The 24,508-nt window shown below is 36.2% G+C and overlaps 3 protein-coding genes across 5 annotated transcripts in view; 2 read left to right on the forward strand and 1 right to left on the reverse strand.

Moving 5' to 3' along the window:
- Positions 1-231, forward strand: part of LOC135220702 (keratin, type II cytoskeletal 2 epidermal-like) — a 1,383-nt gene extending 1,152 nt beyond the window's left edge. Inside the window, exon 2 of the mRNA XM_064258111.1 lies at positions 1-231. This exon is cut by the window's left edge and continues 461 nt beyond it. Coding sequence (XP_064114181.1) covers positions 1-166 — 166 coding nt within the window. The 3' untranslated portion in view covers positions 167-231.
- Positions 232-1,175: 944 nt separating this feature from the next.
- Positions 1,176-24,476, forward strand: LOC135220703 (keratin, type II cytoskeletal 2 epidermal-like). Of its 3 annotated transcripts, none has more exons than XR_010315764.1 (2): positions 1,176-1,202; positions 24,312-24,476. XR_010315764.1 is itself a non-coding variant. In XM_064258112.1 (2 exons), exons 1-2 carry the CDS (start codon positions 1,191-1,193, stop codon positions 2,349-2,351), a joined length of 585 nt encoding a protein of 194 aa, XP_064114182.1. In that variant the 5' UTR covers positions 1,177-1,190; the 3' UTR covers positions 2,352-2,423. The 3 variants fall into 3 exon arrangements, 1 of the variants encoding a protein (XP_064114182.1); XM_064258112.1 differs by lacking the exon at positions 24,312-24,476 and adding an exon at positions 1,779-2,423 and having other exon boundaries at positions 1,177-1,202; XR_010315763.1 differs by lacking the exon at positions 1,176-1,202 and adding an exon at positions 23,636-23,672.
- Positions 15,586-16,529, reverse strand: LOC135221465 (neuropeptide-like protein 31). The gene is made up of 2 exons (XM_064259214.1): positions 16,431-16,529; positions 15,586-16,019 (listed from the first exon to the last, which is right to left on the reverse strand). The coding sequence occupies exons 1-2, from the start codon at positions 16,440-16,442 to the stop codon at positions 15,645-15,647; spliced, it is 387 nt and encodes a 128-aa protein (XP_064115284.1). The 5' UTR covers positions 16,443-16,529; the 3' UTR covers positions 15,586-15,644.
- Positions 24,477-24,508: the final 32 nt, after the last annotated feature.

The following is a 24,508-nucleotide window of genomic DNA, read 5'->3' on the forward strand; positions in this document are numbered from 1 at the left end:
ATTTGGTGGCTTTGGCGGACATGGATTCGGATATGGAGGTTATCGTGGAAAGAGGAGCCCAGTAGCTGAGCCTGGATTCGTTCACGGTGGATTCCATCGAGGATTTGGAGGATTTGGAGGATTAGGCGGATTCGGTCATTTTGGGGGAGGTAGATACTATGGTTAAGACCCGAGTGCAAAACTACTTAGAATTTTAATACGAATCTAAATAAAGAAAACTACTATAAGAAATTTTTTTATATTTATTAACCATACATATTATAGGGATTATAGATTTTTGACAAAGAGTTATCTGAACAAGTTGGAAATAACTATTCCCATATGTTAAAAGTAAGTCAAGAAGTACTAGATGAAACAACTAAAGGAAAGGTTTACCCCTGAGTGCACTAACCAAGGTAACTTGACACCTTGACATGTTAATCTACAAATTTATGTTGGAGTAGTATATGATCATTGCCGAGGGAATATTACAAAGCATGAAAGGTTTTGTTCATGCTCCACCTAATCTCCCCTAAAATACTGATGGCCCCCATGCAAATCAAATTAGCCCTGCCCCACGCTGGAAAGTACCACTGGTCTGGAGTATCGTGTTTGAATGGAGTCCCGAAAGGTAAGAGATTAATTGAATAGGAAGGAACATTTACATGTTTCCTTTCGGAAATAAATGTTGAATTAAAGGGATATGCTGCTATAATTTTGATAGAACCCTGATCATGGACAAATTCAGCAGCAAATTATCTACCTCGCTCGATACGTACTTTATGAAAATAGTAGGAAATCAAAAGAAAGTATATTAATTTACTCAACATAAGCAGTGTTTATGTGATCATGCGTAAAGTGAATCAAGATCAAAAAGTCACTAAACGGGAAATTTTACATCCTATAGCCCATGTACCTGTCAGCGACTGTTGGATACGTAACAGCACATTCCTTCAGGAAGAAGTGACTGACCCTTTCTAGAATCAAAACAGGAACAAAGGAGATCCCGAAGTATTGACATATACCCTATTCCTAAGTCACAATTCTCATCACCATCAACATATACATTGTACATGTTGCAATCAGTTTTCAAAGGACACTAACGCGGGAAAATAGGGAAAGGTCGTCTGAAGGGCACTGGACTTTCGTCAGTCAGTATATAAGGGATCCCTGAGTCCGTCTCAGCACAGTCGCCTCTCAAGTACTGCACGATGATGTCCAAGGTGAGAGAGAGAGAGAGAGAGAGAGAGAGAGAGAGAGAGAGAGAGAGAGAACACCTCATTTCTATTCATAAAGATGAAAGAAAAAGCTCACAATGGTCATATTGATTTTTTTTTTTTTTCGATGAAGATTAAATGTAAGGAAAATAATAGAGGAAAAGGAATGTTAAAATTTATTCCTAAGTTGTTAAGTTAGGCTTCATAGCATGAAATTTCTTGTATTTTTTTAAAAAAAGTACTTGAGTTAGTTTTACCATAAAGTAAAGATTTATGGACGATTTGTGACCTCATCCCTAATTACCATTACTATGCTTCCCTAATTGTTGTCTGATTGTTATTTGAAACTAATGAATAGAGATCTGAACTTATACTATAATGATAAGTCTTGGAGTATATTTCTGACTTAGTTACATTTTTTAGTATGAAGATTTTCATCTGTGATTGTATTTAACTTCTTGAAAATGGATTTATAGAAACTGTTTAAAAGTAAGAACATTGGGCCAATAAATATTTTTACGGTAGCATCAAATTTGTTGCTGTTATTATTATAATGGGAGCATTTGAAATAATATTGTGCAGACGATTATCGCCGCCTTAGCAGTGGTCCTTTTGGGGATAGTAGCAGCTGATCCTGTTGCTGAACCGGAAACCAAAGCTGATCCTAGATTCCACAGCGGATTTCACAGAGGCTTCGGAGGATTTGGTGGTTTTGGTGGCCATTTCGGTGGACATGGATTCGGATATGGAGGCTACCGTGGAAAGAGGAGCCCAGTAGCTGAGCCTGAAGCCATGGCTGTGGCTGTGGCTGACCCAGAAGCTGAAGCCGATCCAGGTCACTTTGGAGGATTCCACCGTGGACTTGGAGGATTTGGATGGTTTGGTGGATTTGGCGGACATGGTGGGTACCGTGGAAAGGGCAGTCCAGTAGCTGAGCCTGGATTTGTTCATGGAAGATTCCATAGAGGCTTTGGAGGATTTGGCGGATTTGGTGACCACGGATTGGGATATGGAGGCTACCGTGGAAAGAGGAGCCCAGTAGCTGAACCTGAACGCGAAGCTGAACCTGGATTCGGTTATGGCGGATTCCATGGAGGTTTTGGAAGAGGCTTTGGCGGATTCAGTAATTTTGGTGGAGGCAGATTTTATGATTAGGGCCAGAATACAAAATTATAGCGAATTTTAATACAAATGTGCAATTAATAAAGAAACCATTATTGAAGTATATATAAATTATATTTTCCTTACCTGTTATAGGGACCCATGAATGTCCAAGACACAGGTTGCAAGTAATTATTCTCAGACATTAAATATAAGTCAGGGAGTACCAGATGTAATAACAAAAGGGAAGTTTTACCTCAGGGTGACCTATATTATGTCGCTGGTCTTTGTCAAGGTTCTATTACAACTATGACAGGTTCTAACTGAAGCCTTGGAAAAAAGCGGATGTGAATTCGTAAGAGATATACCCTGTTTAGGAAGGTAAAATGTGCCTGAACGCAGTCGCTACAGGAAAGGAAAAATGGGACCAATTAAAATTGCCTCGACTTTCTGCTGTTTAGAAGATAACTTGCAGTAAGTTGAGCAAGTCCGTCTTTATTACCTTACTGAACAATAAAGTTACCTCATTTTACAATATAAATTGAGGGTTAGTTTGAAAGTTCTTCAAAGACTACAGTCGTTTGCAGCCTCCTTCTTTTATTGTTATCTAATTCAGTTGTCTGTTAATAAAGTTGTAAAAATCTGAGCTGTCTTGTCTATAAGTTAAGTATATCTATGTTTAACAAGACCACTGAGCTGATTAACAGCTCCTCTAGGGCTGGCCAGAAAGATTAGATATTTTTATGTAGCTAGGAACAATTAGTTACCTAGCAATGGGACCTAAAGCTTATTATGGGATCCGAACCACAATTTATATCGAGAAATTAATTTTTAATCACTAGAAACAAATTCCTTGATTCCACGTTGGCAGAGCGGGGAAGCGAACTCGGGACTACCGAAATGGTGGGTGAGCACGAATCATGCTGTCGTTAACTGAATAATTTACATTCTCTCCATTGACGTTTGTATGTCATGTCTATAAGAAATACCAGTCAACCGAGAGGACGCAAATTATTCAGTTAACGACGGCATAATTCGTTTGGTCATTAGTACAATGGATGAAAGTAAAATAGGCACCAAATAGAAGGGAGAATATTTTGTCAGTTGCTGTTAGGCGCATAATGGCACCATCCTTCGGAAATTAGGAGACTGGTCCTTTTTAGAACCAAACCACTACACGAGATCCAAAAGGGATGGCCATTTTCCAACTCCTCAGTCATAATTCAAATTATCATTAACGTTAATATGGCTTACGCTGCGATCAATGAGGGGCGCTCTGTACTCACTATCAGATTCACCATCGTCGGTATAATGACCGTCGACGCTTTCCAGTTTCCCACGAACATGGAGATAACGTTAAAGGACCGCCTGGAACAAACACACCTGGGCTCAAAATCACAACCCAGGTTTTCTGTACGAAGAGTTTTGGACGGCCAACGTTTTACGCGTTTCCACATCAAGCATTTTATTCTGGTGTTTTTGTTCGTGTTATTTTTAGTTCCCTTCCTGAGTATTCAACAGCAGAAGAATCATGTTCTAGAGAGAAAAGGAAACTTGACTATGAAAGGGTACAAAAAGCTTGAAAAAGGAATCGGTAAAAAAGCTTGGTTGATTCTTCGTGAATCATGATCCTGATGAAACTGACACCATTACCCAACACTTGTTTTTGTTATCCATTACATAAAACATCACTAAAAATCAATGCAAGGGAAAAAGTAAGTATTAGGTTCATCGTTACGTATTTCCTTATCTCTTGTCTCCTTTTCAATCCATCATGGGGTATGGATGATGAACCGATATGGTGTTAAACTTAATTTTCGTTTTCTTCCACCGAATTCATTTTTGAATGTGGATGCTCGTGAGCGAAGAATCTGCATATATTCATTCATCCGTTTAAGATATAAGACTTATTGGATCTTGCACAGCTTGGAAGCAATGTTTCCATGCTCATTTTATTGAAATCAGCCAATTTTACGATGAAATTATTTTTTGTTTGCTATTGCCATAATCATAAATTGCCAAACCCACGACAGAAAACAAATATACAAGTTTATTACCCGAGTTGTTGTTCAACCTCCAAGACACTCTTGGACCAAAATATTTAAACTTCGCCAAAAAACCTTGCTAGATCTTTTATGTATATTTCATACGAACTGCTTAGAGTAGGTGTTGTACAATATACATTGCATCTGCTACCCTCAATTTCTCTTTCTCCTTCCGTCTCCCTGTTTCCTTCATATCTCCTTGTAAATGTTTCAGTGTCAAAAAAAAAAAAAAAAAAAAAAGGTGATTTTAAGTTCCTTTCCATGCTCCAGATCCTAACTCATAACCAAAATAAATTAAGCTAACTAATCGAAATCATGGAGATGTACACAACAATAGCTAAAACCATTTATTAAATTAATAACAGGAAAAGATTTTTCGGTAACCATACTTTTAATATATAGTAGGTAAACTACATACATACATACACACACACACACACACACACACACACACACACACACACACACACACATATATATATTATATATATATATATATATATATATATATATATATATATATATATTTATATATATACTTTTTTTTATTCAAATGTTCACCATGCTGAGTTGTGGGTGAACTGACAGGTATTACTGCGGTGACTCCTTTTTGTCCAGGTATTGTTGTTCTGTCTGTCCCTTCTATCCAGATATTAGCTGTGGTGGACTCATTTTTATTCCAGACCATCCATATCCAGGTATTCATTATAAAATTCCACTGTGTGTGACTGTCCTTTTATCCAGGTATTATGCGATGATTCACATAATATTTTCGAGAAAGTTACTGTTGGTGACTGTCCCTTTTATCCAGGGGATATTGCGATGATTTACATTTATCGAGAAGTTACTGTGACTGTCCCTTTTATCCAGGTATTTATTGCGAATATTCACATTTATCGAGAAGTTACTGGTGGTGACTGTTTTTTATCCAGGTATTACTGTGATGATTCACATTTATCGAGAAGTTACTGTGGTGACTGTCCCTTTTATCCAGGTATTATTGCATTCTGACATTTAACCAGGTTTTATACTGTGGTGACTGTCCCTTTTATCCAGGTAATGTTCTATTGACACCTTTAACCAGGTAGACTTGTGGTGACTGTCCCTTTTATCCAGGTAATATTGTTCTATCTGACACCTTTAACCAGGTATTACTGTGATGACTGTCCCTTTTATCCGGGTATTACTGTGGTAACTGTCCTTTCATCCAGATATTACTGTACTGTCTGTCCTTTAAATTCAGGTATTAATGTAATGACTGTCCCTTTTATGCAGGTATTACTGTGATGACTGCCCCTTTTATCTAGATATTATTGTTGAGGAATGACTGTTTCTTTTCTTTTATCCAAGGTAGTTGTTGCGAATGACTGTTTTCTTTTTATTCCAAGGATTCTTATTGAGATGGACTTTGGTTTCCCACTTTTATCCAGGTTGGCGTTGGGTGTGGTAGTGAGAGTGTGGGTGGTGTTGTTACTTGAGATGACTTTTTGTCACTTTTATCCAGGTGTTATTGAGATGACTGGTTCACTTTTCCCCCCCCACTCCTTTTATCCAGGTTGCATATTGAGATGACTTGTCACTTTTGTCCAGGGTGTTTTGAGATGACTTCCGTCACTTTTATTCCAGGTGATATTGAGATGACTGTCACTTTTGTCCAGGGGGTGTTCTTGGAGGATGACTGTCACTTTTTATCCACGGTATTACTTGGTGGTGACTGTCCAATTTTTCATCCAGGTTATTGACCTGACTGTCTGGTTCCCTTATATCCAGGTATTACTGTTCTGTCTGTCTCTTTTATTCAGGTACTACTGTACTGTCAGTCTCTTGTATCCAGGTATTACTGTTCCTTTCATTCAGGTATTACTGTCCCTTTTATCCAGGTATTACTGAGATGAATGTTCCTTTTATCTAGGTATTACTGTGGTGGTTATCCAGGTATTACTGCAACGACTGTCCAGTTTATCCAGGCATTACTGCAGCGACTATCCCTTTAACCAGGTATTACTGTGCTGTTGATCTCTTTAGCCAGGGACTACTGTGATTATTGTCTATTTTATCCAGGAACTACTGTGATGACTGTCCTATTTATCCAAATATTCATGTTCTGTCTGTCCTTTTTATCCATGTATTACTGTAGTGACTGAAAAACATTTTCAATAATTCATTTCTATGGTCTTGACCACATGAAATGAGGTACAGTTTATCTACCACATTAGTTACAAAGGTAAGGGGAAGGGGGTACTGGTTCGAAACCTACCCTATTATCTAAGTTGGGTCAAATGATGGCCAATATATATATATATATATATATATATATATATATATATATATATATATATATATAACATATATATATATATATATATACATATATATATATATATATATATATATATATATATATATACATACATGCACATATACATATATACATATATATATATATATATATATATATATATATATATATATATATATATATATATGTATATATATATATATATATATATATATATATATATATATATACATACGTACATACATACATACTATATATATATATATATATATATATATATATATATATATATATATATATATGCATCAAGCTACAAATGTCTTTAATATCTAATTCGCTCTAATACCTCGGAATTAATATATCGTCATATATGTTGACCGAAGGGGAATTTTTTTCTTAATTGATTCCTGACCGCGACAGGTATCTGTAGGTGGGAGGCGGCGTGGACTTACACCTCTTGTGATAGCCTTGTGGTTTAAAGTGCCTCACGGTTCCTCCTGTTCTCTGGGTTCTGTGGTCGACGCCCATGAGCCAACGAATTTCTTATCAACTAAGAATAATTCCCCTCCGGTTTACAACATATATGAAAATACTTTAATTACGAGGTAGAGAGAATTAGATATAAAAGGACATTCGTAGCTTAATGCGTATATGTGAATCACACATATATATATATATATATATATATATATATATATATATATATATATATATATATACATATACGTAATTGATTGATTGATTGATTGGTTGATTGATGCAAAAATGTACCATGGGGTCACAACAACTTAGATAATTGACGCCGTATATACGTAATTATTATGATAAATGAACAATACTCTAAATATTTCAAACCCCGAACATTAAAGAAAAGTGAAAAAAAAAGTTGTTTATTTGACAATCGTAAGAGAGAAACTTGTCTGTCTCAGCATTGTCGCCTCTCAAGCACTGATTCAGATTCCATAGAGGATTTGGTGGAGGATTTGGAGGATATCGTCGTTTTGGAAGAGGAAATTTATGGTTGAGAAAATATGTGCAGATTTGACAAATTTCCACGTGAATCAAAATAAAGAAAGGTTTTATCAAAATACGTATAACTTTCATTATCCGAATCGAAGATGATATGCAGGTAATTATTACGTGATTTAAACAAATAACGATGAGAAATAAGAGAAATTCTTTGCTTAAAAGTACAATTAAAAGAATAATTAGCGCCATCCTCGAAATTGAGAAAACATGGAAATATTTATTTTTTTTAGAAGAGTTTCAACCGAAATTCAAACTCCTTTACAATATTCAAGATATTTAAAGTTGTATATGAATTGACAAATCGTAAGATCTGCTGAGTATCATGGGGATGGCTACTCCCTGCCCAGGGGGTAACAGAGCTGTTGTTCCTCCCTAATTTAATTGTTGGGAAATTAGAAAATGATTAAGCAGTATTTAAGGAATTGATGTTAGTCTGGTTTTCAACATATTTATTAGTTTTACATCTCCAATGCATTTTCATTATCATCACTAGTTCTTTGTTATTATAACAGTCTCTTTGTATTTTTATTTAACATTGCTTAATGTCACTGCTGTTACGATGAACCAGCGATGTATTAGTTTGTAGATTAATCTTCAGATTGTGTCGATCAGATTCTTTCATATACACTTTTTTTTCCTTTCATCTCATTCCCATCTTCTTCACCCCACCCCCAGCTTCATAGTCTTGTTCTCCTTTCATATTTACTTTCTCCCTTATCCTCTACTTTGTTTACTCTGTTCCATTGCAATCTTCCTGTTCTTCATTTATTCCGTACTACCTTCTCGTCTTCTTCAGTGTGGAAGTATATTTCGTTTCATCTCCGCAGAATATCTGATTAAATGCAGGAAAATTCTTCTTGTATTATGATCGTGTTGGTCCCTGCAAAGGGCCCTTCGGCCATTCAGTGACACAGCGCCTTTACCTCCGAAAATATGAGTCTAAAGTGTCCACCGGAGTCATTAGAAATAGCAAGTCTGGGCTCTGAAAGTTGCTTCAATGAGTCTGCTCACAATTCGTTGTTTTCTGCTCTATTGTCTTCTTTATCAGTATTTTAGAGATTTTCTTATCTTTTCAGAAAGAATTTTCTCATAAGGTACGGTTCTGTACAAAGTAAAAAAAATGAAATCGAAATTACAGAGAAAATAGCGATTCTAAACCTAGGTGTACCTAACATTTCCTGTTATACTTAAAGGAATCCACCTCCGATCTGATAAAACCACTTGCCCGAAAGTTTGTTTACAAGAGAAACAAATCACAAACGCTGCTCGGACTGGTATGAGATAAGCTCGGCTATCAATTAGTTTACATGGGGCTCATAAAACATCTGTGGCTTTTGGACGGCTCCCCCCAAAAAAGTGCAAGGATTCTTCGTAACAAAGCAGTCGTAAAAGGAAGTGTGAATGAATTCCTTCTGCTTGTTTAATCCAGAAAAAAATTCTGTCAGTGAAAAGAGCTGACCGTGACCTTCCGAGAAACTCAAAGAAATAATTTTTCTCTGTTTGTCTAACTAATGCAAGATCACGGGCGAAGTAAACTTTAGAAATAAGGAAATGTCGTTACAAAATTTCCTTGTTTTATTGTTTTTCGAAACCAAGGAAATCCTTCCTTCCTCCAAACAATGGAAACGGCTCAGATCTTAATTTATCTTTTACAAAGTCGTCAAGGAGAAAAGTTCCATTACCTCGGTTTGACTTTTGTTCATAAATTTGACTCCAGAAAAGTCTCAATAAAGTTTTTCGAACTTCCGGCCATTTTTTTCCCGTCGGTATGAAAATAGACCTTCAACCATTTCTAATTTTCGCTGTTGTTACATAGAAGTCTTGAATTAGCTTTACGGCGTCCACACCCTTTCTTTTCTTACCTAGGATCTGGAACTCTGACTTCTTCTGTGCTTTAAGCTACATAAGTATATGGATATTCTTAGGGCGTCTCTGCTTCACTTTACCTAAGTTCAGCATAGCTGGATGGCAAATGTTTCCTAGGCTGCCAGGTTGCGACAATCATACTAGACTGTCTGCCAGGTATATAAATCACAGCTTAGCTCAGAAAGGCCCAAAACAATGCTGGCTTTTTTTTTTTTTTTTGTCTTTTCACGCAATTTTGTCTATAAACTGAAATCGCTATTTTAAAGAACGCCCAGCCACCCCCCCCCCCCCCACCCCACCCCGCCCCCACACACACGCATACATTACATACACAAATACACACACACACACACACACCCAAACTCACAAATATCTCAATAGTCCTTGAATTTTTCTTTTCTTTCAAGAACTTTTCTTATTTCTTTTTGCTGTTGTTGTTCCACCTCTATATTTAAGAGAGAGAGAGAGAGAGAGAGAGATGAGAGAGAGAGAGAGAGAGAGAGAGAGAGATTTTCGTTTCTAATGAGTCCCTCTTCGCCGGGTTCGCACACACTCACACACACACAGGTGGGTGGCTAGGGAGTCATCTTTTCTACTTAAATTTTAGTTTTATTACATAAAATCACATTACTATTATTATGTATCTAATGTTAATCATTATTAATGTAACCACCTGTATCAGGAAAAAGCCGGTGACGCCACTGATACGTAACACTGCATCTGCGGCGCAATTTATAGTCTGACAGTTATCTTGCACATTTCGCGACCGTCAATTTCTGTTCAGCGACGTCACGTCTCATTCCCTACGCTCTCGGGTACAGGGGTGGGTCGGGAAAGGTTACTGACCTTTCCGTGTCGCGCTGCTTCCTTTTACTGTCCTTGTGCCTTCGTCATACGATTGGAGGAGACTTCCTCGGCTCAGTGTTTGATAGCGTCGTCTCCTGCTGTTGTAACGTGTTTGTTTTACCCAGTTTCACTTATGAGTTTAGAGATTGAATAATTATTTTCTAGGAAATTTTAAATTGGCATTTCATTGGGCATGGGGTTACTTAGCTTTTCATAATATGTAATAACTTATGTGGTGCAGATAGCAGCCTCTTTGATTCAGGGGCCGATAGCATATTTTGGGATCTTTCCTAGATAGCGACCCCAACAAAGTTCGGGTGTCGTTATCTAAGACTAATATAATATTTCTTGGGGGTCATTATCTATATGATATTTACAGTTTTTTTTTTACGGTCATCCCTAGCAGTCGTGTACTAAACACGCCACAAAAGGTGGATACACAGGGTTAAAACCCTTGGAGTCACTATATAAGAAATATCTATTTGTTACAGGATGATGTAGGTAGCTGATTCATGTGAGGAAATGTATTCTAAAGAAGAGTGACGAAGCATCTAATCAGGTTCTTGTCTGACAACATTGAACACTGTCAATTGGAATATGTGGTAAAACTAGCCGCAGCAACAGACTGGTCTAGAGACTAACCCAGACAACGTGAAAAGGTGCCTGTATATAATTCCCTATTTGATGCAGAAGATCTGCTGCATTTGAGACAAACACTGCACAGATATTCACTTCAAAGACAACACCACATGTACAATCAATGTACAAATTACCACAACTCCTATTCATTTTTGGAACAATGATATAGCATGCAGGTGTTGAACAAAGGTAACAAGCGCCTGTTATCACAAAAGGAAAGGATATCAAAGTGACTATAGAAGGGAATGTAAACCTTAATTATATGAGATGGAAAAACAAACTGAAATTCTTTCTAATTCGAGTTTCCTAAAAATGAAGACAATTCCAGAGCACAAAATGCTTGAGGGTCTTCTGGGCAGGACGTCGCTATTTCTGCATGGTAATCAGGAGATCACAAAGGATTTGGAGATATCCATTTCTAGGGTCACATGATTTCTACATAAATTTCTACTTAAAGAATGTCAATAAGGAATAACCAGTCTGAATTTCAGTTGAAATATTTGTGAAAAATGATATAATCAATATGACATTACTTTTGTTTTTAAGTGGTACAATAATAATTTTGATCTAACATTAGATGAAGACATTTTTCTTATAATATACTGTTCCTTACTTGAAAAGAGTAAAACATTTTCTAACAAAATATTAATTATTTGCTTTGTTTGGGTAATAATGAAAATTAGTGCAGAATTTGATAATCAGTTTCTTTAATTCATTGGAAGAATCCTCACATTTTTTCTTAACCATAATATCTGCCTCCTCCGAAGTGACCAAATCCTCCTCCAAATCCACGGTGAACTAATCCAGGCTTGGCTTCGGGTTCAGCTACTGGGCTCCTCTTTCCTCGGTAACCTCCATATCCGAATCCATGGCCACCAAATCCTCCAAATCCTCCACCAAACCCATGGTGGATAAATCCAGGCTCAGCTACTGGGCTCCTCTTTCCACGGTAACCTCCATATCCAAATCCATGGCCACCAAATCCTCCAAATCCTCCACCAAATCCTTTATGGAATCCTGGATCAGCTTTGGCTTCGGGTTCAGCAACAGGATCAGCTGCTACTATCCCGAATAGGAGCACGGCTAAGGTGGCAATAATCGGCTGTAAAACAAAAAAATTATTAAAATTCCTGGACAATTAGACCTAAAACCAGAAGTCCTACAATCTTTTGGAAGTTTATATAAATACAAATTCATCTTTTCAGTAATTAGAATTTATTTTTACATTATGGCATCAGGAGTAATTGGAATACTCTTAATGCAATAGCTTAGGTAAATAATCTTAGCAATGTTAAATTTATTTCAGTCAGGTCTTTCTTTTAAAGGTTTCCCCTCAGAGGTTTCATATCCAGATAGAAAAATAATACAAATTTATATGAATGGACCCGGCATATATTTTAGGACTAAGTTCTAGATATGCAAGTAAAATGATGCCATACCGTCAAAAATCAGAAAATATTATTATAGATAGAGTTAAGAGGGTCGGAGCATTGTTTACACATCAAGATAATAACCACAGTTAGTCAAATGATTCCCGCTGGAGTAATTGAAGCTATATATCAAAAGTAAGTACACTTTTTCAATTCTTTCTCTCTCTCTCTTACCCTGGACATCATCGTGTAGTACTTGAGAAGCGACTGTGACGAAGGGGACCAGGGAGCACCGTATATGCTGCCTGAGGGACGACAAATGCCCTTCAGACGATCGTCAAGATCATAAAGAAAAGGAATGCGTCATCGTCTATTAGTAAGCAAGAGCCATAAGGACAATCAATCTCTCTTTTTCTACTTGTCATTTCTTTAGATTAAAATCGTTAATTCTGGGCTATATTTTGGATACTTTATATCTCAAGAATTAACTGCGGATTTTATGTTGGTATATTTACCCACCGTACTAGGGAAAATAAACTATTTGCGTTCCATAGATTCTTTTTTTTTATTATTGAGTATACATTAAAAAAATAGGACCTAAAGCATGGGAAATCAATTCCCAAAATGTTCGTTTTGTTTGACTCTGCGGAGCTTTCGCTAAGAGAAATGATAACTGAGCTCTGGGTAATAAAATTTGTGATGCCCTTAGATGTGTTTCAACATCCGAACTTCCTCTGGCTGTTAACTTACTGCCTTTTTCAAAGGAGCCTGGAAGAAGGTGAACTGACCTCACAACGAGTTCATCCTGTGATGTTGCAAAAATATACTAAGCCAGCCTCTCAGCCTACAAATGCCTCTCCGCTTAAAAAAATGGTAAGCAGTAGATTAGGGCACAGAACCGCACAAATAACCAAGCTTCAGCCGTCTCTTCTTCTAATTTGTAAACGGGACATTTAACCAAAGTCTTTAGAAAACTTAGCATATGTTAAAACCAGATAAGTATGAGGAAAGTCATTTGTTTTATGAGTGTTCTTCGTAACAATGCAGAAAAGTGAACTAGGATGAGCTGGGTATATGATAGAAAGTCTACAGCAAATAAGTCAAGGTAGGCATTAAATTAATCTTAATTAGTTTAACTCAGTTTACATAAGCAATCTACTTTTCCTGCTCAAAAATGCTCATAGGCTTTGTAGACCAAATTATTTATACCAGTGGTTACCAAACTTGACCATACCAAGGACCCCTTCACAAGATGAGTCCCACCCGAGGACTCAGCCAGTCACAAGTTATCGTTACCATACCGGAATACCCAGCACAACGTAGTACATTGAATACTTGCATATTTCTGCACAGAGTATAAGTAAATATGTAGAATATTTTCAATATTTCCCATTGCTCTAAACTCAATACAATGTACAAATTGGGGAAACAGCCGCAATTATTTTTGGAGTTGAAAAAATATTTATTTTATCATTGGGTCCCGGACTGCCTAGGGTACATCTCTGATTAATTTCACGTACTGAGGCAATTTTATACAGTCATAATAAATTACTGTGCACATTCTTTGTATTTCATCTTTTTTTATTTATAATAGAAGCCAAAGTGTATTGAATTAATTACAAAAGGCAGCAGATTTCCTATTGCACTATATAAGAATTCAGTAATGGTCAATGTTTCCTGTATACATCTAGCGATGTTCTAACACTTTAGTTATGAATAAACAATTTTTTACAGTTTTCTTTTCTTTATAATAATGATATATTAGTCTTCGTTTTTAGGGGCGCTAGTATGAAGGGGAAACTGTCTCAGTGTCAAACATTTTCATGGTGATCTAACGACTGAAAATACGTAATATCTCAATCTGGGTTTATGAGACTCTTCATGACTAGTTTAAGATGCTACAGGGTTGGACTTGCGGAACCAAAGTGGTTGTGCCACTGAATGACCAAAAAGCGTATTGCACAGAGCAACACAGGTAATAGTAGAAACAGAAACTTAACTTTTGCATAGGTAATATGATAATCTTTGGGAAATAGTATGATTTACTCTCTTGCTCAAAGAGACAAAAAGTAGGAAAGCATATGGGGAAAGAAAAAAATTGTTACTGAGCTGAGTAAAGGAGAGAGGAAAGATTAAGGTATGGAAACAATTTGGGTTGTTTCAAGACGGGGGGTAGGATAGGAGTGAAGAAGTAAGGAATAAATGGCAAAAATAATAAAGAAATAGGGAATATTTCTTTCATTCCAAGACTACGCCTTTAGGAAATAGAAAATCGATTTCAGATAACTATTCTGTAGAATGATATGAATAAATCTGATAAAAATGGACAAAGGACCACAGAGCCACGCCTTTGGTGCAGCTGTTACTTGATATAATATATGAGTGAAGAAAATATATATAAGTGCTTGTTATCACAAAATAAGGTGTAGGTGAAAAAATCAGCATGAAATTCTTCCCGTCAACTTTATCCTATATTTTCAAATTTCCCAAAAGTGAAGACAGCACAGGAGCACCAAGAGTTCCTAAGTGCCCTTGGGCAATACTCTCCATTCCTGCATGGCATCGAATAGACCAGGAAAGATCTAGATATCTCCAAATTGAATCAAGTGTATTTTGTAGTTATTTAAGGGCTTTTGTTGTTTAGCCTCACAATTTTTAGTTTTCTATAAAAGAAAACTATTGTGACGGCTTTGTCTGTCAGTCAACACTTTTTCTGTCTGCCTTCAGAATTAAAAATGACTAAGGCTAGAGGGCTGCAAATTGGTTTGTTGATCATCCACCATCTAATTTAAGGTTAAAGGTAGCCATAATCGTGCGTCTGGCAAAGCTATAGGACAGGCCACCACCGGGACGTGGCTGAAAGCTTCATTGGCCATGGCTCATACAGAAAACTCGATTCCGCTGAAGAAACTTCCATGCATTTTTTTACTTGTTTAAGACACTGCTACTCATGCTACTCAGAGTTTGTTAGACATGGACAATAACTTTGAATTTTATTTCAAATGTTCCTGGACCATTATATTTAATATGATGATTTCTCTATTCTAACAAGATAATATTTTTACTGCTTTCTTTTTCTTGTGGCTAAAGAAATTTTCTAATACTCCAAGCTTCATTTCTTTAAAAGTGTGAAATAACTGTTAATCAAGCATTCATCATTCACTTTGTTAGTTGTGATTAATAATAGAAATGTATATTTTGGTAATGCTTCTTTATTTTTGGACTCATGATGGAAGAACCTCCACATATTTTCTTAGCCATAATATCTGCCGCCTCCAAAATGACCAAATCCTCCAAATCCTCCACCAAAACCTCTATGGAATCCGGGTTCAGCTTCAGCTACTGGGCTCCTCTTTCCACGGTAGCCCCCATATCCGAATCCGTGACCTCCAAATCCTCCATGTCCTCCACCGATTCCACGTTGAATAAATCCAGGCTCAGCTTCAGGATCAGCTACTGGGCTCCTTTTGCCACGGTAGCCTCCATATCCGAATCCATGGCCACCAAATCCACCAAATCCTCCACCAAATCCTCTATGGAATCCAGGATCAGCTTTGGCTTCGGGTTCAGCAACAGGATCACCTGCTACGATCCCAAAAAGCACCACTGCTAAGATGGCAATGATCGTCTACCAATAAAGAAAAATTTATTGAAAATTTCTTGTAATTAGAATTCAAATAAGAAGTCTGTAGTTTTGAATGCTCTTGATTGTGTTAAATATTTTTCAGCTTGGTTTTTCTGTCAAAAGTCTTTGAGATAGAAAAATAAAGCAATATTACAAGAGTAAACGCGAATGATATTTTACGAAGTGTTATTTATAAGTTCAAGATCTAGATATGAATTGAAATGATGGTCATTTAATCAACAAATTGAAAATATATTAATGAATGAAAACATGGTTACAGAGGTGGGAAAATCAGAAACTTAAGATGATAATAAAACAGGTAATGAGAAACTTGCTTTCCACACGGGAGCGTAATTTAAATAACATACCAAACCAATATGCTGATTCACTTTTCTACCTATCTCTCCCTCTTACCTTAGACGTCATCGTGCAGGGTTTGAGGAGTGACTGTGCTGAGACTGACTTAGGATCCCCTTATATACTGACTAAGGAAAGCCAAGTGTCCTTCTATTGGTCATTCAGATCTTGAAGAAAAGAACAGTCATCCATTAATAAACAAGAGCAGTAACGGCACTTTTTCCGCTTTTTCTAATTTTATTTTCCTTTGAACAAATCTATTAAAACTGTGATTTCAGTGTATTTGGGTATAATAAATTTGTGTTAATGAGTTTACAGTTTACATATTATGCATCATATCTTTATATATGATATATATATATATATATATGAAGATATGTATGTATATGTATATCATTAACACAAATTGATATATCTATATAATATATATATAGATATATATATATAATATATATATATATCTATCTAATAAAAGGAGCCCATAAAAAAACACCAAAACCAAAATGTAGAGAGAAAAGTACTATATTTCAGAGACTGCTTATCCAACACCCCCCTTACTGTAAATCAACATTTAGTTTTTAAATTTAGGCTTATCCTTTGCCCTAATGCCAGACCGCAAAAACAACCTAGACTTCATAGTGGCTTTTGATAAATTCATATCTGACAAAAACTACAGCCGTGAAGAGATATGTTTAAAAGGAGTGTTACTAAATGCTTTAACTGACCTTCATAAGAAATATCCTGTTCCCCGCAGATTCATGATAGCCATCCACTCGCTAAAAAGTTAGATTTTATAATAAGTAGATCCGATAAAGACGGCAAAATTGTAATAATGGACAAAAAGCTTCTACTCGACAAAATCAACATCTCCTTAGCGACACAAATACTTACGAAAAACTGACGAAAAATCCCCTCCAGAACGTTCCCACAGAATTTTTTCGGAAAGTAAGATTAATGGCCAAGACAAAAAGAGTATTGAACTATTAGAGAAATTTAAAGTAATTAATCCTAAATTACCCTCCTTTTATGGTCTTCCCAAAACTCACAAAGACAATCTTCCATTCAGACCCATCGTTTCATGCGCCGGAGCTTTCAATTACAAAATTTCTAAATGGTTAGCTGGCCTCCTTTCTCCTTTTTTAGGCACTTTTTCTCCCAGTCACATCAAACATTCGGAAGACTTTTGTCACAAATTCAGAGAAGCACATATACCACTTCACAACATAAAACTTTTAAGCCTTGACGTAGACTCCCTATTCACAAAAGTACCAGTACAGGACGTTCTTCAGTTTTTAAGGGAAAAATATCCCCCTATTCAGATCATTTCCCTTTGGCACTTGACAAAATAATAAAGTTAGTTGAATTATGTGCATCTAATAGTATTTTCATTCGGGGAATCATTCTACAAGCAAAAATCGGGTGTCAGTAGGGGAATGGGTAGTCCTTTAAGTCCTATTTTAGCCAATCTGTACATGGAATACTTTGAAACTACAGTAATAATGCAATAAAACCCAAAAACATGCTGTGGATGAGATACGTGGATGACATACTAAAACATTTTGGGATAATAAGGGGTAATTTTAATGAATTCCTCTCAAAATTAAACGCATTAGTGCCCAGCATCAAATTTAAAGTTGAATGGGAAACAGACAACAAAATTCCTTTTCTTGATGTTTTAATAATCAGAGACACGACAGAATACAAATTACCATATACAGAAAACCAACGTTCTCACTTTCATATATTCACTACTTTAGCTATCATGACAATACTATCAAGATAGGTCTAGCTAGCAACCTATTCTTAAGAGCCTTACGAATTTGTTCCCCAGATTTCCTGGAAAAAGAATTTGAACTAATTCGCAAGCAACTTTCATCTTTAAAGTATCCTGACCATATAATTGAGAAAGCAATTCAAAAAGCAAACGTAATTTTTCTACCGACCCCCTAAAGACAAGACCAGAGACACACCCAACAATAAGATAAAAATTCCCCACCTGGAGACGATTAAGAGAGTAACTCACACCCTTGGGAAATCCAAACCCTTTTGCATTTACATACCCAAATACCTTAGCCAAATCCCTGATTAACGTCCAACAAAAGACATCGCCCAAAGACCTCTGGGGTATATGAGATCCCATGCCAGGACTGTGACCAATCTTACATCGGATTTACAGGTAAATCACTTCCCCAGAGATTAATACAACACAAACGGTCAGTTAGGTATGGACAACAGAACTCGGCTATTTTCAATCATATAAATGACATAACCATAGAATAAACTGGAATATGTCCAGTGTAATTTATAGCAGCAACTGCCGGTACAAGAGTCAAATGATGGAATCGGCCTTAATAAAAGAGAGCAGGTAATGAACATCTCAAAAGGGAATTGGACATCGGACATCGTCGACGCAGTGTTCATTCAACCAACGCTTAAGAAGATTAAAGGAAGATTATCAGCGGGGGTGACCTAAATTGGCTTACTTGTGGACGAATCTCTTGGTATAAATACCACCTTTTCTGTAAACTTTTCTCATTCATATACCTGAAGAGAGAGACAGCAGTCTCTGAAATATAGTACTTTTCTCTCTACATTTTTGGTGTTTTTATGGGCTCCTTTTATTAGATGGAATTCTGTTGTTACAGAACACTTTTACCAGTCATATATATATATATATATATATATATATATATATATATATATATATATACTATATATATATATATTCCTTGCTCATTTACAAGTATATTACATTTTCTTTACGTAGAGTCTTTCTTATAATCAGAATGTGAAAGTACGTCTATTAAAAATTCTTATTTTGTTATCGATATAAATAAGTGGCCCTCACAGTAATTGTTTTGTTCGACGCTGCAAATCATTGTCCAAGGAACATGAGGGGAATCTATATCTCAAATCTTTCACATCGTTTATTCTTTGTTTAGAAAGGCCTAAAAGGAGGAGTTCGTACACTGAATGAGAAAAACAATGAGCAGATAAGCACAGAAAAAGAACTGGCCTCATAATTTAGCATACCCCACAACCACAGCCACCCACACAACCCAACCCTAGACCCCATTCCCGTCTTTAAATATGATGTGGAAGATTGAGACTACAATAAATAGCCTCCTCACAGATAGTAGTGGATCTGGAAATAAAGGAAGATTTTCAATGAACAGATATTATCTACTAGGTTAAATAATGTAACACTAGTTTGTGTTTGTTTGTTTCTTTGTTTATTGTTAATACTGATTAAGTTCTTAGAATTGTGTAGTCAATTGTTAATACTATTTGGGATATTGCCTTTCAGGGAGCCAATCCTTCATAAGGCTTCTGCCTACTTGCTGCATATAACTTAGTGACTATTCAGAAATTTCTGATATAGGAGAAATAGTATTCAATGTCACAATATGTTGCAATATAAACAAAGTAAAAAATTTAAAAAAGTACATTGTGTATTATATGGTGTATTTCTTTTTATTTTTTACTTTGTTTTATAAAATTTACGCTATTTTACAATAATTACAAAGAACAGATTCATTTCATTATATATAAATTCAGTAATTTTCTCACTTTCATAAATCCAGAAATATATTTGGCTCTTTTGATGTAATCATAGAGTATATTCCATCGCCCTGTTTCTGATAATAATCCATCATATTATCATACCTTCATAATATTATATTTACTGTATCAATATTTGTCTTTTATAAGGAGATCAATTTAAACGGCACAATGTATCACTGACAAGTTTTCTTACCATGATAAGATTTTTAATCGCCGCTATGGTATGACACCGCGATGTCGTACAGTGGAGACAAAAAGGGTTTGTCACTGGATGACCAAAGAAAAAAAAGAAGAAGATATACATGTCTTGATCTTTGAACATTAAATGTAATCAAAGAATATCTTTATGCTTTATTTACATTATTTTGTTTTATTTTCTTTGCCAAAAAGAATGTTTCATAACAGAAAAATCAGTTTGAAATATATTTAAAACAATTCAGTGCTTTCAGTTTAACGATTGATGTGAACAATATTCCAAGTGAACAATACTTCTTGTTTAAGATCTAATCATTTAGGGATTTTCAATATTGTTTACTGATGATAATTACCACCATCGACGTGATTCTCTTCGGGATAGCAGCAGCGGGTCCTGTTGCTGAACCCGAACCCGAAGAGGTTTTGGAGGACGATTTGGTGGATTTGGTCATGTCGGAAGTGGCAGATATCATGGGTAAGACAAGAATGTGAAAGTTCATCAAATTCTGATGTTAATCAAAATAAGAAAAACAGCCAGAAAGTAAATATAAGTTTATTTAAACAAACAAACATAGTCAGCAACAAATTTTACTGTTATAATGCGACTAACACTTCATTTTAAAAGGTCAGCAAAGTAAATGGTCGTGTTTAGATTTATTGTTCATTATCTGGGTAATATCTTCTAGTAAATCAAAAGGACATTTTCCTTAGGATTTTCTGCCTCAATTCCCAAAATTTACTAATTTGGTGAATACGAAGATACCAGGAACCTGATTTCTTTGTAATTAGCTTAGTTTACTGAACACTGTGACTACACAATACATTAGATTTTAGTCCATAGAAAACATGGTTTCCCTAACCCTCTCAGTTCCTGCCATAAATCGTTCATACTTGTTAAGTATTTTATGAAGTTCTGGAGAAGCTTTTTTAACGATGTTATTCTCCATTACAGATTTTCATTAGCCTTGTTTTTAACATTTTCCATTCGATTCTAGTTACTTTTGTTCTCTAGCATTCTTGTTGAATTGTAAGGAAGATATTTCATCGCCAGAAACCACTCTATGCTCCTATAATATTCATACGACTTCATTTAGTGCTGCATTTCTGTAATGGAAATAGAATGCTATCGTTAAATTGTTACATTAAAAAGTTCTATATCTATACGGGGCTTGGGACCTTGAGCCCACTCCAGCAAAATATTTCTTCCAGCCAGTTGTTTATCGTTGTCTAAAAATTCATGGGACATTTCGAAAGCACCGACTATCACACAGCAGTGGTCCTCAATGATCGCAACGCATATACAATAATATTGATCATGATGCGAATGACTTTGGGGATAGGAATATATCATCCCTACTGCATCTGTTAAGTCGTGGTTTGGATTCTCGAAACTACAGCATATTAAAACATAAATCAATAAAGGTTCGATCTCCTCTAATCGTCTAAAATACGATGTGCATAAATTGTCTTACTTGTTCCCTTTTTCATCTTCTTATTAAGGGCTGCTTTCGTGCACGTAATTTAATGCTTTCCTAGAAAAAGGATTCCTTTACGAAGCATCATCCCCTCCTTTTAGGCTCTCGCAAGAACAACTCAAAGATTTTGATACTTATTTGATAAGGTTTGCACAATCTTTAAACTTAACTAGAGGAAGAGTAGCTTGGTAGTTCGGTGACAGTTAACTCACCTTTAAATACTTTATATAGTATTCCTGACTTCGTTTAATCGCTAGATTGGGTATGGGAAATAAAAGTAATATCTGTTTTGAAAATAAGTTTTATTTCTAAACATATGTAAATTGGAAGGACTTTGAAAATTTTGTCCTAACTATAATATCTGCCTCCTCCAATATGACCAAAACCACTGAATCCTCCAAATCCTCCACCAAATCCTCGATGGAATCCGGGCTCAGCTTCAGCTACTGGGCTCCTCTTTCCACGGTAGCCTCCATATCCGAATCCATGGCCACCAAATCCTCCAAATCCTCCACCAAATCCTCGATGGAATCCGGGCTCAGCTTCAGCTACTGGGCTCCTCTTTCCACGGTAGCCTCCGTATCCGAATCCATGGCCACCAAATCCTCCAAATCCTCCACCAAGTCCTCGATGGAATCCGGGCTCAGCTTCAGCTACTGGGCTCCATCTTTTCCACGGTAGCCTCCATACTCCGAATCCATGGCCACCAAATCCTCCAAATCCTCCACCAAATCCTCGATGGAATCCGGGATCAGCTTCAGCTACTGGGCTCCTCTTTCCACGGTTAGCCTCCATATCCGAAATCCATGGCCACCAAATCCTCCAAATCCTCCACCAAGTCCTCGATGGAATCCGGGCTCAGCTTCAGCTACTGGGCTCCTCTTTCCACGGTAGCCTCCATATCCGAATCCATGGCCACCAAATCCTCCAAACCCTCCACCAAATCCTCTGTGGAATCCAGGATTTGCTTCCGGTTCGGGTTCAGCAACTGGACCAGCTGCTACTATCCCGAAAAGGACCACAGTGAAGGTGGCAACAACTGTCTGCAAAAAATGTACTAATAAATTTTGAATGGTGTCTTCTAAACCAAGAAATATGTTAGAAAAATCTGTTGGATTTTTTATTTTTTGTTTTCCAGGAATTATTAGTTCACACTATTGCTCACACTATTGCTCAAACTGAAGTTCTGAATGGTGGTAAGTATATTTCAGACAGATTTCTCTCTCATCTACTGTTTATAGTTTGATGCGAAATAACATGTCAAAGAAAAGGATATTCTACTAATACATTCTATATTAAGAGGTCTATATTTGTATTTGAAATGATGCTCTAACTATAATTACGTTTTCGCTCTCTCTCTCTCTTTCTGTCTGTTTGTTTTACCTTGGACGGCATCTTGCAGTGCTTGAGAGGCAACTGTGCTGAAAGAGAATCAGGAATCCCCTTTTATAGTGATTAAGGGAAACCAAATGTCCTTCCCTTCGTCTTTAAGATCTTGAAAAAAATAACTTCGTCATTGTGTATTGATAAAGATGAGGGATAACGAAAATTGCTTTTCCTTTTTCCACTTTTCAATATCTTTGAACAAAACCGTTCAATTTCCACAAAAAAATTACGGGAAGAGGTTCAGTGCCAAGAGGGTTCACGTCTCTCCACACAATGTCAGTGAGGAAACTTTATATTATGAAGGTATGTGCTTGAACTTGAGCGGTATATTTTCCTTACTGCATTTGCTAGTACTCTATGTATATATATATGTATATATATATATATATATATATATATATATATATATATATATATATACATATATCCATTATATATCTTGATTCTGGAATATGCATAAGACCTATAAATAATAAGGCCATTGGATTGTTTAGTTCAAAGGGTATGAAAAGCAGAAAAAATTGTAATCATTAATATTTACTTAATAGCCGATGACGTTGTTATTTTCTTCAAGATCGTGAGAAGGACATTTCGCTTTCTTCAGACACTAGTATATAAGGGGATCCCTGAATTCCTTACAGCACAGTCGCCTCTCAAGCACTGCACGATGATGTCAAAGGTAAGAGAGAGAGAGAGAGAGAGAGAGAGAGAGAGAGAGAGAGAGAGAGAGAGAGAGAGAGAGAGAGAGAGAGAGAGAGAGAGAGAGAGTCAATGAGCAAAATTATCATCAATTTTCACACTAGCCAAGAACGGAGTAGGCATTTTCTTTGCCTGTCATATAAGTGTTCCTTAATGATCTCACTACCTAAAAAAAAACGAAATGGTAAAAGAATGCCAAAATGAACTATATTGATGTGTCTTTTAAACTTCGCGTCTTTATTTAAGGAATTCTTTAGTAGACTACTTCATTAATATTCAATGACTCATCGACACTTTTTAATCATGTTCATAATCACTAATAAAATTCAATGATTATTTACTTTTAGGATATCATTTCAAATACATATCTTATTCTCTGAACATGAAATTCTTATTACAGAATATCTTAATGCTTAATTTATATTATATTAGACTATAGTGTAAACTGGTTATAGACATCTTTATTAAAAGGAATGTTTCTTGAGAGAAAAATGAGTTTGAAATATTTATAAAGCAATTTAGTGTTTTCAGTTTAACCATTGATGTGAACAGTACTCCAAATGAACAATATTTCTTCTTTGAGTTATAATTATACCGATGATTTCAATAATGTTTACAGACGATCATTGCCACCCTAGCCGTGGTCCTTTTCGGGATAGTAGCAGGTAGTCCTGTTGCTGAACCCGAACCTGAAGCAGAGCCAGGATTTCATAGAGGTTTTGGTGGAGGATTTGGTGGATTTGGTGGACATGGATTCGGATATGGAGGCTACCGTGGAAAGAGGAGGCCAAGTAGCTGAACCTGAACCTGAAGCTT

Source organism: Macrobrachium nipponense, chromosome 2 (assembly GCF_015104395.2).
Source record: "Macrobrachium nipponense isolate FS-2020 chromosome 2, ASM1510439v2, whole genome shotgun sequence".
In the NCBI taxonomy this organism is placed as follows: Eukaryota; Metazoa; Arthropoda; class Malacostraca; order Decapoda; family Palaemonidae; genus Macrobrachium; species Macrobrachium nipponense.